This window comes from Microtus ochrogaster, chromosome 6, assembly GCF_000317375.1.
Source record: "Microtus ochrogaster isolate Prairie Vole_2 chromosome 6, MicOch1.0, whole genome shotgun sequence".
Taxonomy (NCBI): Eukaryota; Metazoa; Chordata; class Mammalia; order Rodentia; family Cricetidae; genus Microtus; species Microtus ochrogaster.
In genome coordinates, this window is record NC_022013.1 from 84,757,054 (window position 1) to 84,767,945 (window position 10,892).

At 42.2% G+C, this 10,892-nt stretch overlaps 1 protein-coding gene across 2 annotated transcripts in view; it reads left to right on the plus strand.

Annotated features, from left to right (window-relative positions):
- Positions 1-404: 404 nt before the first annotated feature.
- The window catches only part of Ahctf1 (AT-hook containing transcription factor 1), a 57,545-nt gene continuing 47,057 nt past the window's right edge, over positions 405-10,892 (plus strand). Inside the window, exons 1-4 of one of the 2 annotated variants that reach the window (XM_005348977.2) lie at positions 405-722; positions 4,631-4,758; positions 8,099-8,352; positions 10,349-10,529. In XM_005348977.2, the coding sequence (XP_005349034.1) occupies positions 4,638-4,758; positions 8,099-8,352; positions 10,349-10,529 (556 nt within the window). In that variant the 5' untranslated portion in view covers positions 405-722; positions 4,631-4,637. Of the gene's footprint in view, positions 723-4,630; positions 4,759-8,098; positions 8,353-10,348; positions 10,530-10,892 lie in introns of those variants that run through there. The other variant, XM_026779702.1, reaches the window with a different exon arrangement.

The following is a 10,892-nucleotide window of genomic DNA, read 5'->3' on the forward strand; positions in this document are numbered from 1 at the left end:
TTTTTGCATGAAAAGTCGGAGCACGGAACGGAAAACACGAGGCAAGTGTAGCAGTCAAAGAGGAAAGATGATCGCTTGGCTGCCAGCAGGAACCGCCGCCAGAATACCCGGGGCCACGAGCTTGGCAAAGCCCGCCACTCCCTACGCCACGCCTATCACGCAAAGCACTGTGGGACTTGTAGTCTTTCTCCCATCCACTCCTAGGAGGCGGGGAGACCCTGCCTTTTACGTAAATGAACCTTTCTTCCCAAAGCAGTCTGCCATTTCTCCCTTTCCGCAAGGCCTAGCAGGGAGAGTTTGAAAATTCCCGCGGAGTCGGCACCAGAGGCCGGAACCCTCGCGAGAAGTCCGGGCCCCGCAGCGCGATCTGCGCTCGGCTCCCCGCCCTGGCCGCGATCCTTCTCTCGGCGGAGGGGCGGTGTGTGGGGTTCGGGCAGTGCGCCCGGGTTACTGCGCAGAGCGCGGCCCGCGCAGTGCCAGCCCAGTAAATCGAGTCGCCAGCGGCGCGGACGCTGCGCGGGCAGCGGCCGAGTTCGAAGCCGGGATTGGACGGCCGGGCCGAGGCGCTCCCCGGGGCCTGAGGGGGTCGGAGAGTGGCTGAGCGTGAAGCGGCTTCCGCGGGCGGGGGCGCGCGCCGGGCCGTGTCTCCCGGGAGATGCTGTGACGGACTGAACGGAAGCAGCGGGCGCCGCGGCTCTCGGCGGCCTGGCCCGCGGGCTCAGGTAGGACGGGGAGCGGGAGGCCCGCGCGCCGAGGGCGGGGCGGTCGGGACGGTGAGGCCCGGGCCTAGGCCGGGCGCTCTGCCGCGCGGGGAAAACGGCGTCCGCGAGCCGCGACCGGTGCGGCTCGTTCCGGCGCTCGGGCGTTAGTTACATAACCTCGGTGGCGAGCGCTGGCACATGGCGGCAGAGTCGCGGCTCCGTGCTTATCTCCCGCGCCCGTGGTCCGGATCTCGACCGCCCGGGCGGGCCTGACTCAAGACCCCGACCCGTCTTGGTGGAGCGGGTCGATGGAGACCTTTGTGGGGCGTTCCCCGCCGACAGCGGCGGGCGCTCTGAGTCTCTCCTACGTTGGCGTGTGCTCCACATGGTCCTGTGCTTGGTTCCGGTGAGTCCTGGGCGGGGAACAAAGTTTGACTCGCGGTGGCGGGTCGTGCGGGCCACAGGAGTGAATGGATCTGATACAGCTCCTTTAAGATGACCGTGTCAACAGCTCGTCTGCGAGCTTTAGGGACGATTACTTTTGCCTTTGGTTGACTTTTCGGGGAGTCGGTTATATTTGCTTTTAGAATTAATAGGTGGACGCGATCTGTTTGAGACAGGTGGTTTTTGTTGACTTTGTGGAACAGTTCTTTTTGATACCGTGAAGGATCGCATTCTGGTCCTCACATGCCAGGCAAGCGCTCTGCCACTGAGTTGTGTCCCCAGCATGGGATCGGTTGATTTTTGGTTCCCCAAACGAACGGCATTCATTCTAGAGGTGTGTTGTTATAGGAAAATGAGCGTTGTTATTTTTGTTTATTTTTGATGCCAGTGATCGAAAAGCTACCACCTCGCGCATCTTAAGTACGAGCTCCACCACCGATCTCTACTTCAAGCGCTGGCCTTTTGTTTTTGTTTTTAAAAACTTGACAGTTGGAGACACATTTCAAAGAATGTGGGTTCTTTAGAACGAAACATAATTTGGCTCTTGATATCCTAGAGAATCCACGGGCTTTGAGAACTGTCTTTGAGCTTTAACTGTCAGCTTCTTGGAAGACGGAAGTTACTGGAGTGAGTTTACTTATTTCTTGTGGTGTTGGACAAACGCTATGTGAAGACTATTCTGTGATTTATTTTGTACTTTTGGTGGTTCTGGGGATTGAATCTATGACCTCATACTACACTGCTAGGTGCAGGAACCATCATTGAGCTACTCTCTTTTTACTTTTCTTTCTCTTTTTAGAGACAGTCATCCTACGTAGACCAGGCAGTCTTTATGCACGCCCCTTCCCTCAGCCTGGGAAATAGTGGGGATTACAGGTGTGAGGCACATAGTAACTTAGTATTCAAATGTTACCAATTTTGCAAGGCAACCTAATTCTTTTGTAAACATTTAAACTTGGGGCATATATTTCCATTTAAATAAAACATTGCCCTTTTAGATCCTAACTTCATAAATTAAAGGACTCCAAGAATGAAGTGTTCTCCGGGGTAGCTTGTCTGTTAGCATCTCTGTAGAGTGTCTATTCTGGCCAGCCTTATCTCACGGATTTTTTATTTCAGCCTTACAGAATCAGCACACCTTCTTCAAAAGGTGTTTGACCTTCAGTTTGGCATGCCAGCTTAACTTTTTTTAAATTCTCACGTTTTAAATCCTGCCCCTAAGTACCACCTTTTGGCTATATTCTTTTTTTTTTTTTAATCTCAGTTTGTTTTTCACAGCATATGTATCTCTGTTGTAGCATTTATCCCTGTATCTGATAGTGTGATTATGAAGCCCTCTTGTAGAAAGTGAACTTCTGGAGGTCAGGACGTAGATCTCTGCCCTTGGAGTCTACTTTTCCCAGGAATGATGGTAGGAAATGGAGGTGGAAAATTTAAGGAGTTCAGGTCCAGCCCAGGCTTCATGAAATTCTGCCTGAAAATGACAAGCAAAGAGTAAAGCAGTGGGTGATTAATGTTTGGATTAAAATAGAAAGAATTGGTCCACTTGCTCTTAGATCAGATACTGTCTTTGGTGGTAGAATTCATTTACTTTGGATATGTACATATTTCACTTCAAAAACTGGTTTATGGTATTTTGTTTAAATGTCTTAGCCTTATAGATTTTGTTCTTCATAATATTTAAAAAATAGAAGAAACCAGGCAGGGGTGGCGCATGCCTTTAATCCCAGTACTCGGGACACAGAGGCAAGCAGATCTCTTGAGTTCAAGTTCAGCCAGGTCTTCAGAATGAGTTCCAGGGCAGGCTCCAAAACTACAGAGAAACCCTGTCTCGAAAAAAACCAAAAAAATAAAGTAAAAGACTAAATATTGAGGGTTTTTTAAATTACATTTATAATTTATTTTGACACATACCTTTAATCTCAGTGCTTAGGAGGCAGGAGGAGGATATCTGAGAATTTGAGGCCAATTTGTTTTACAATGCAAGTTCTTTCTCCCTTTTTTTAAAAAATCTGATTATACATAGTAGGCTGCTTCAGATTGGATTCTAATTCACCCTGCCTTGTCTTTTTCCTGTTCTGAGTCTTGAAATTCATGAATGAAAATCTAGTGTAGTTTTCCCCTCTCTACATTAAACTTAATCTTACTGTCTCTTTCAAGTGATTTTTTTTTTTAAACCTGCTTCTTTACCTTTTGGACATTGAAGCTGTTGCTGAAGCAGCAAGCTTGTATAGTAATTTTGACAGCATAGACTAGAATTAATAGCTGTGAACTTTATTTTTAGCTAAGGTCTTGCAGTACATCCTTAGCTGGTCTAAAACTTACCATCTAGGCCAGACTGGCCTGGAAGTTGTGCCTCCCAAACATCAAGATTATAGGTTGGTGGCACCATGTTTAGCCTGAGGAGTCTGCCTCTTTGGAACTCAGAGTGCATTAAACAAGATAGGCACACCAGGACTAGATTTGATAGGTAATATTCAAGACTAAAGCCAACTTGTCTCAGGATTCTATTGTCTATCTCCCTCCCATCCTCTCTGCTTTTCATCTCAATCATTCAGAAAGATGCTTTTGCATTTAACCAGAATTTTTGGTTTTATTTTGTATGTATGGGTGTTTTGCCTGCATGTGTGTATGTGAACCACACACGTGCTACAAACCTGGTGCCTGTGGAGGTCAGAAGAATGCATTGGATCCCCTGGAACTGGAGTTGTATTGGTGGTTGTGAGCCACCATGGTGGTACTGAGAACCAAACCTGTGTCTTCCCCCTAAAGCAAAAAGTGTTCTTAACCACTGAACTGTATATCACAGCCTTACTTTTTGGTTATTTACAATAGAAGTCACAAAGGGACTTTAGTCTTGTAAAAGAAATTAAAGATAATTTAGATTTTTTTCCTTTCTATCTAGTAAAAGACAGATATTAGATTCAATTTTTTGAGGTTTTGCTGGGGATTTTGAACATTACAGAGTCCCCCCGCCTTTTTTTTAACTGAAAAATTTTTCAGGGTTGAAAATGTTAGTTCAGAGGTATTGGGTTTAATTCCCAGCATATTAAAAGGAAAAGGAAAGAAGTGTGGAAAAAGAGGTAACTCCGTGGGATAGTCCCCTGTTTACCTGAAGTAGTTTTTAGGAAATATACATATACATACATATATATATATATATATTGGTTTTTTTCGAGACGGTTTCTCTGTGGCTTTGGAGCCTGTCCTGGAACTAGCTCTGTAGACCAGGCTAGTCCCAAACTCACAGAGATCTGCCTGCCTCTGCCTCCCGAATGCTGGGATTAAAGGCGTGCGCCACCACTGCCAGGCGGAAGTAGATTTTTGTAGCTGGACTATGTTAGACCAATATGTACCCACTTACCTTACTTTGTTTACTGTTGTATGTGGCTCACTTTCCCTCACATCCATCTGACAAGAAATAATGAAGTTTACTGTTCAATAGAACAAATATACTAATTTTATTTTTAAAAAACTATTTACAGTGGAAGCATGCAAGACTTAACAGCTCACGTGACTAGTGATCTCCTGCACTTCCCAGAAGTGACTGTTGAAGCTCTCGGAGAAGATGAGATAACGCTAGAGTCTGTGCTGCGTGGGAAGTTTGCTGCAGGTAAAAACATGGATGAAGGTTCACTATTTGGGGACTATAGCTCAGTGGTAAAGCATTTGCTGCCTGGCCCTACTCACAGTCCTACATTTAGTTTCCATTACACTTCACACAGACATGCACACCTATACATACATGCACATACATACACACACAACACACATGTGTGCGCACAAATGACTGCATGCACGAATGCAGAAGGGTCTCAACAGTTAAGAGCACTTGCTACCTAATCATGAGATCAGGAGGTGGGATGTTGGGCCACTCATAAACCAATAATTTCAGCTTCGAGAGATCTAACATTGTTTTGGCCTCCATGGGTAATCTCATACTCTCATACAGAGACAAATACATCCACACATAAGTACAATAAAATAAGTCTTTTTGTTTGTTTTTATTTTTCAAGACAGGGTTTCTCTGTGCAACAGCCCTGGTTGTCCTGGAACTTAGCTCTTGGAGATTCTCCTATCTCTGCCTCCCAAGTGCTGAGATTAAAGGCATACACTACCACTGCCTGGCTAAATAAATCTTTTTTTTTTTTTTAAGAAATTTACCAGTTAAGTTTTTAAAAAAGTATTTATTAGCATCTATTAAAAACCAACTTAGAATATTATATAATACCTATAGTTAGGTATGTAAAACTATATTCTTTGGAACAATCATTAAATTTATTAAGTTAGTGTATTCTAATTGTTTTTCTTATTTAAAACTCAGTGGGATGGGGAGAAAATTCATTATAGGCATGAAGACCTGAGTTCCCAAATCTGCAACATATATGTAAAAGTAGGGCATAGTAGTATATACCTAATCCCAGCATTGCTGTGAGGAGACAGGTCCTCCCCAGCCATTGTAGTCAAAATGGGAAGCTCCAGATTCAATGAAAGACACAAAAATAAGGTGGAGAACCATAAAAGATACCCAAAGTTAACTCCTGGTCTCCTTATGAGCAATTACACATACACACATGTATATACACATGCCTAGCTATACACCTATAACCCTGGCATTGTGTGGATGGGGCAGAAAGATCACTGGGGCTTGTTGTCTGCCATCCTAGTGCCAAATTCAGTGAGAGGCCTTGTTCCAAGGGAATGAAACAGGACACCCAATACCTCCCTCTGGCTTATGCACTCATTGATATGTGCAAATGCCTATAACCTCATTTTCTTATTTGGGAAGACGTTAATGGTTCTAAAAAATATTTCCCTGCAAAAAATTAGAATGCTTATTATAAACTTTTAGGGTTTTTGTAGTTTTTATTATAAACTTTTTTAGTAAACTCTTAATTTATTATTGTTAGGGTGCCTTAAATCTCAGGAGTCCGCCTGTGGCTGGCCTTCCAGGGAACAAGGCCATGTTGCCTTCTTAACATAGGTACATTTTAACATTTTCTTCTCTCAGCAATAGAATAAGAAATGACAAAAAACAAAACCAACTAAACATCCAAAACTGAAAGGATATACCAGCCACCTGACATTGTGGTACTATTCATTTCTTGAAGAGACTATATGTCAAAATGTAATAGGTGTGCATATATTTCAAATGGTACAAGTAATACTAGATTCAAATTAGAAGATGGCCGTTCATCATGAATCTTTAAAATCTCTGAGAAAAACTATATACGTGGATTTATTTTTTTAGGGTTTTTTTGGGGGGGGGAATAGGAGTGTCATGTGCCATGACGTATATGTACATGGAGGTCAGAGGACAGCTTTGTCAGAGTAGTCCTGTTATTCCAAATGTGTGTCTCAGGGATTGAAACCAAATCATCAGGTCTTCACACACTGAGTCATCTTGCCAGCCTGAAAAGTCTCTCTTTAAAAGGCCATTTTTGCTGGGCAGTGGTGGTGTATGCTTTAATCCCAGCACTCTGGTGGCAGAGACAGATCTTCAGTTCGATACCAGACTGGTCTACATAGTGAGTTCCAGGAGAGCCGGGACTACATAGAGAAACCTTGTCTCAAAACAAAACAAAAAGCTATTTTCTTTTCGCTCCACACTCCCCTCCCCCCACCCCCCCAGGACAGGGCTTCTCTGTGGTTTTGGAGCCTGTCCTGGAAACTAGCTCTTGTAGACCAGGCTGGCCTCTAACTCACAAAGATGCCTGCCTCTGCCTCCTGAGTGCTGGGATTAAAGGTGTGTACCACCACCGCCCAGCAAAAGCCATTTTCAATGGTGTTGTCAATTTTGAGGGGCTGGAGAGATGGCTCAGGGATTAAGAGCATTGCCTGCTCTTCCAAAGGTTCAGAGTTCAATCCCCAGCGACCACATGGTGGCTCACAACCATCTGTAATGGGGTCTGGTGCCCTCTTCTGGACTGCAGACATACACACAGACAGAATATTGTATACATAATAAACAAATAAATAATTTAAAAATTTTTTGAGTCTTATTTGCTATGGGGTGTCTAATTACACACAGTAGTAAAGATTTATTTTTTATGTTTTGAATGTTTTGGTTGCATATATGCATGTGTACAGTGTCAGTACAGGGCCCTTGGAGGTGACAATTTGCTGGTGACTCATTGTCAGTTCTTCTGGTCAGAGTCTCCCCAGCAGGAGGGCCCCATAACTCTTGCAAGTTTAGCTTTCCCAACTGGGTACAAGTTTGTTTACTCTTTAAATCTCCTGGGGATAGGGTTTCCATTAGAAGAAAATTGTTACAGGATAATAATGGGCATTGCCATGGTAGTAGTAAAGTTACCGTCATTCATCTAGTAGTTGCTCACATGAAAATGTAGGATCTGTTTAGTTTGGGTTTTGTTTTTCCTTGACACAAGATCTCACTACATAGTTCCCTTCTTGATGTGTCTCCTAAATACTGGGATTACAAGTGTGCCCCACCATATCCAGTTTAGGGTTTATTCTTAATTCTTTTTGTTTGTTTGTTCTTTAAGTTTTTTGCTTAGTGGGTGAGTAACATTCAACAAATTAGATTGGTATTTACCTACTTTGGGCTATTCAGTGACTTTAAAGACAGAGGAATGCAATTTGGATAGGATTAGGAGACAAAGAGGGGATTCTGATATTTTCTGTTGTTATCTTCTAACTTTCTAAACTCTAAGATTACCACAACTCCTGTTTTGTAGTTCTTATGTCTCTGAAGTGTTGGGTTTTCCAAGGCGTGCCACAATACCTGGTCTTAGGAGCTACTTATGTAGACTTGGGTTAATTTTTTACCTATATGACTTTAGACAAGTTAAAATGCATTAAACTTGAGGTTATTTTATGTGCTACTGAGCTGTGATAAGGAGTAAATAAAATGATGAATTTGGGTACTAGATTTGTTATGTTGTAGTGGCATTGCAATAAACAGTGATTTTGCTTCTTTTTTTTCTCCATAGGGAAAAATGGACTAGCATACTTAGCTTGTGGTCCACAACTTGAAGTTGTAAACTCTCTAACCGGAGAGCGGTTATCTGCATATAGATTCAATGGAGTAAATGAACAGCCTCCTGTAGTCCTTGCAGTGAAAGAATTCTCTTGGCATAAGAGAACTGGATTGTTAATAGGATTGGAAGAAGCAGAAGGGAGCGTTCTGTGTCTTTATGACCTTGGAATATCAAGAGTGGTCAAAGCTGTTGTTCTTCCTGGAAGGGTATGTACTATTTAAGATATTTTTGCTTTCTAGACTGAAAGCTTACAAGATGTGTTTACCTTAAAGACTATTTTAACTGTACCTGTACAGTTAATATTTTCATGTAATTATCACCTTCAGTATAAAGTTCAAAATTTATTTTTAAAGGTGGTGTGTGCACGCACATGCATCACATGCTCGTGTGGAGGTCAGAGGACAACTTGTGGGACTCGACCCTCTCCTTTTCCTTTTATGTGGATCCTAGGCATCAGATTCAGGTTGTCAGACTTGTATCATTGTCACCATCTTACCAGCCCCTTCAGAAATTCTAATTTAAGATGACCAGGCATGGTGGTACACACATCCTCACTCAGGAGCAGAGACAGGTGCATCTCTTGAGTTCAAGGCCAGCCTCATCTATGTATAGTAAGTTCCAGGTAAGTTAGGGCTACACAGTGAGACCCTGTCTTAAAAAAATAAAGTAAAACAATAAAAAACTGAGTATAAGTCATTTAGATTGTCTGTACCCCTCTTTTAAAAGATTTTGAAATTTATACTGAGTGGTGTGGTGGTACAGGCCTTTAGTCCCAGCGCTCAGGAGGCAGAGGCAGGGGGATCTTTGTGAGTTGGAGGCCAGCCAGGTCTACAAGAGCTAGTTCCAGGACAGGCACCAAAGCTACACACAGAAACCCTGTCTCAAAAAAACCAAGATTTTGAAAAATTAATTTGTTATGAGTTTTGTATACATGTGTGTCTGTATACTGTATGCATGCAATAACCATAGAGGCTAGAAGAAGGTATTGAATTTTCTGGAACTGAAGTTAAAGATGGCTATTAGCCATCATTTGGGTACTGGAAATTGACCGCTGCACCTCTGGAAGAGCAGCCTAATTAGCCATTTCTTCAGCCCTGGTTTTACCGCCTTTGGTAGAAAATACAACAAACATCTTGTCTGGGGTGGTGTGCACATTGGCTCTTTTGCCATTATGTTATTTGGAAGGTTTCTTAGTCACTGTTCAGTTGTTGTTGAAGAGACACTATGACCAAGGCAACTCTTAGAAAAGAACACATTTAATTGGGGACTTGCTTACAGTTTCAGAGTCTTAATATGGAGGGAGCATGGTGGCATGCAGATAGGCATGGAGAAGTATTTGAGAGCTGCGTACAACCTGATCCATAAGCAGAGAGGAAGACAATCTGAGCCTTTGTGGGCTTTTGAAACCTCCCCCTCTCCTCCCTGTAACACTCTTCTTCCTACAAGGCCAAATCCACTCCAACAGGGAAACACTTCCTAATCCTTTTATTCTTTTCAAACAGGTCTACTCTCTGGTGACTAATCAAATAGATGAGTTTGTGGGGGCATTCTTACTCAAACCACCACAGAAGGTTAAACTAGAATTTTCTGGAATGATTAGTTTACATTGGGTAATTCTAAAGTGACTGCTTAAGAGTGATAAAATAAAACATTATAGGTTTATGTTGTATAGTTAACAAATTTATGATTTTTAGGTTTGTGTTCCAAGCTTCAATTTCATCTTTAAACAGATAATTGCATATAGCTCAGTAAAAAGATTATATAAACATTAAGTGAGCATTTATTAATGACAAGCATAGACTAAGCTATCAATAAACATCAGTTAATTTTATTTGTTTGTTTGTTAATTCTATTTTTGAGACAGGGTTTCTCTGTAACTTTGGTGCCTGTCCTGGCAATTGCTCTATAGATCAGGCTGGCCTCAAACTCACAGAAATCCACCTGTCTCTGCCTCCCAAGTGCTGGGATTAAGGGCGTGCGCCACCACCACCCGGCCAGTTTTTTATTATATTGAAATAATAGCATAATTATGTAGTACAACTGAGAATTGTTTAACTATGTTTAGAATATATAAATGTCATGCAGTTATGATTCTATATAATGTTTAAGTCTGTTAAAGTTACTAATATCAGTTCTTATTTGTTATACAGTTGGTTTTATTTCCTCACTTTAAAAAAGCTAATCCCATATTCTGGTTCCTAGGTAACAGCTATTGAGCCTATAATTAATCATGGAGGAGCCAGCGCTAGTACCCAGCATTTACATCCAAGTCTTCGGTGGCTTTTTGGAGTGGCAGCTGTGGTAACTGATGTTGGACAGATCCTTCTTATTGACCTGTGTTTGGATGACTTGTCCTGTAGTCAGAATGAAGTAGAGGCATCAGGTAATTTAGTTACTTTTTTTTTTTTTTTTTTGAGACAGGGCTTCTCTGTGTATCCCTAGCTGTCCTGGGACATGCTCTGTAGACCAGGCTGGCCTTGAACTTACAGAGTTCTGCCTGCCTCTGCCTTCCAAGCCTATTTAATGAGACTTTCTCAAGAAAAATGGAAGGAAATGGTAAAAGGCTAATTATTTATTTCCTTATATGTACTGATAAGATATATTTTTAAAATTTTATTTTATTTATTTTATTTTATTTATTTATTTATTTATTTTTTTTTTGGTTTTTCGAGACAGGGTTTCTCTGTGGCTTTGGAGCCTGTCCTGCAACTAGCTCTGTAGACCAGGCTGGTCTCGAACTCACAGA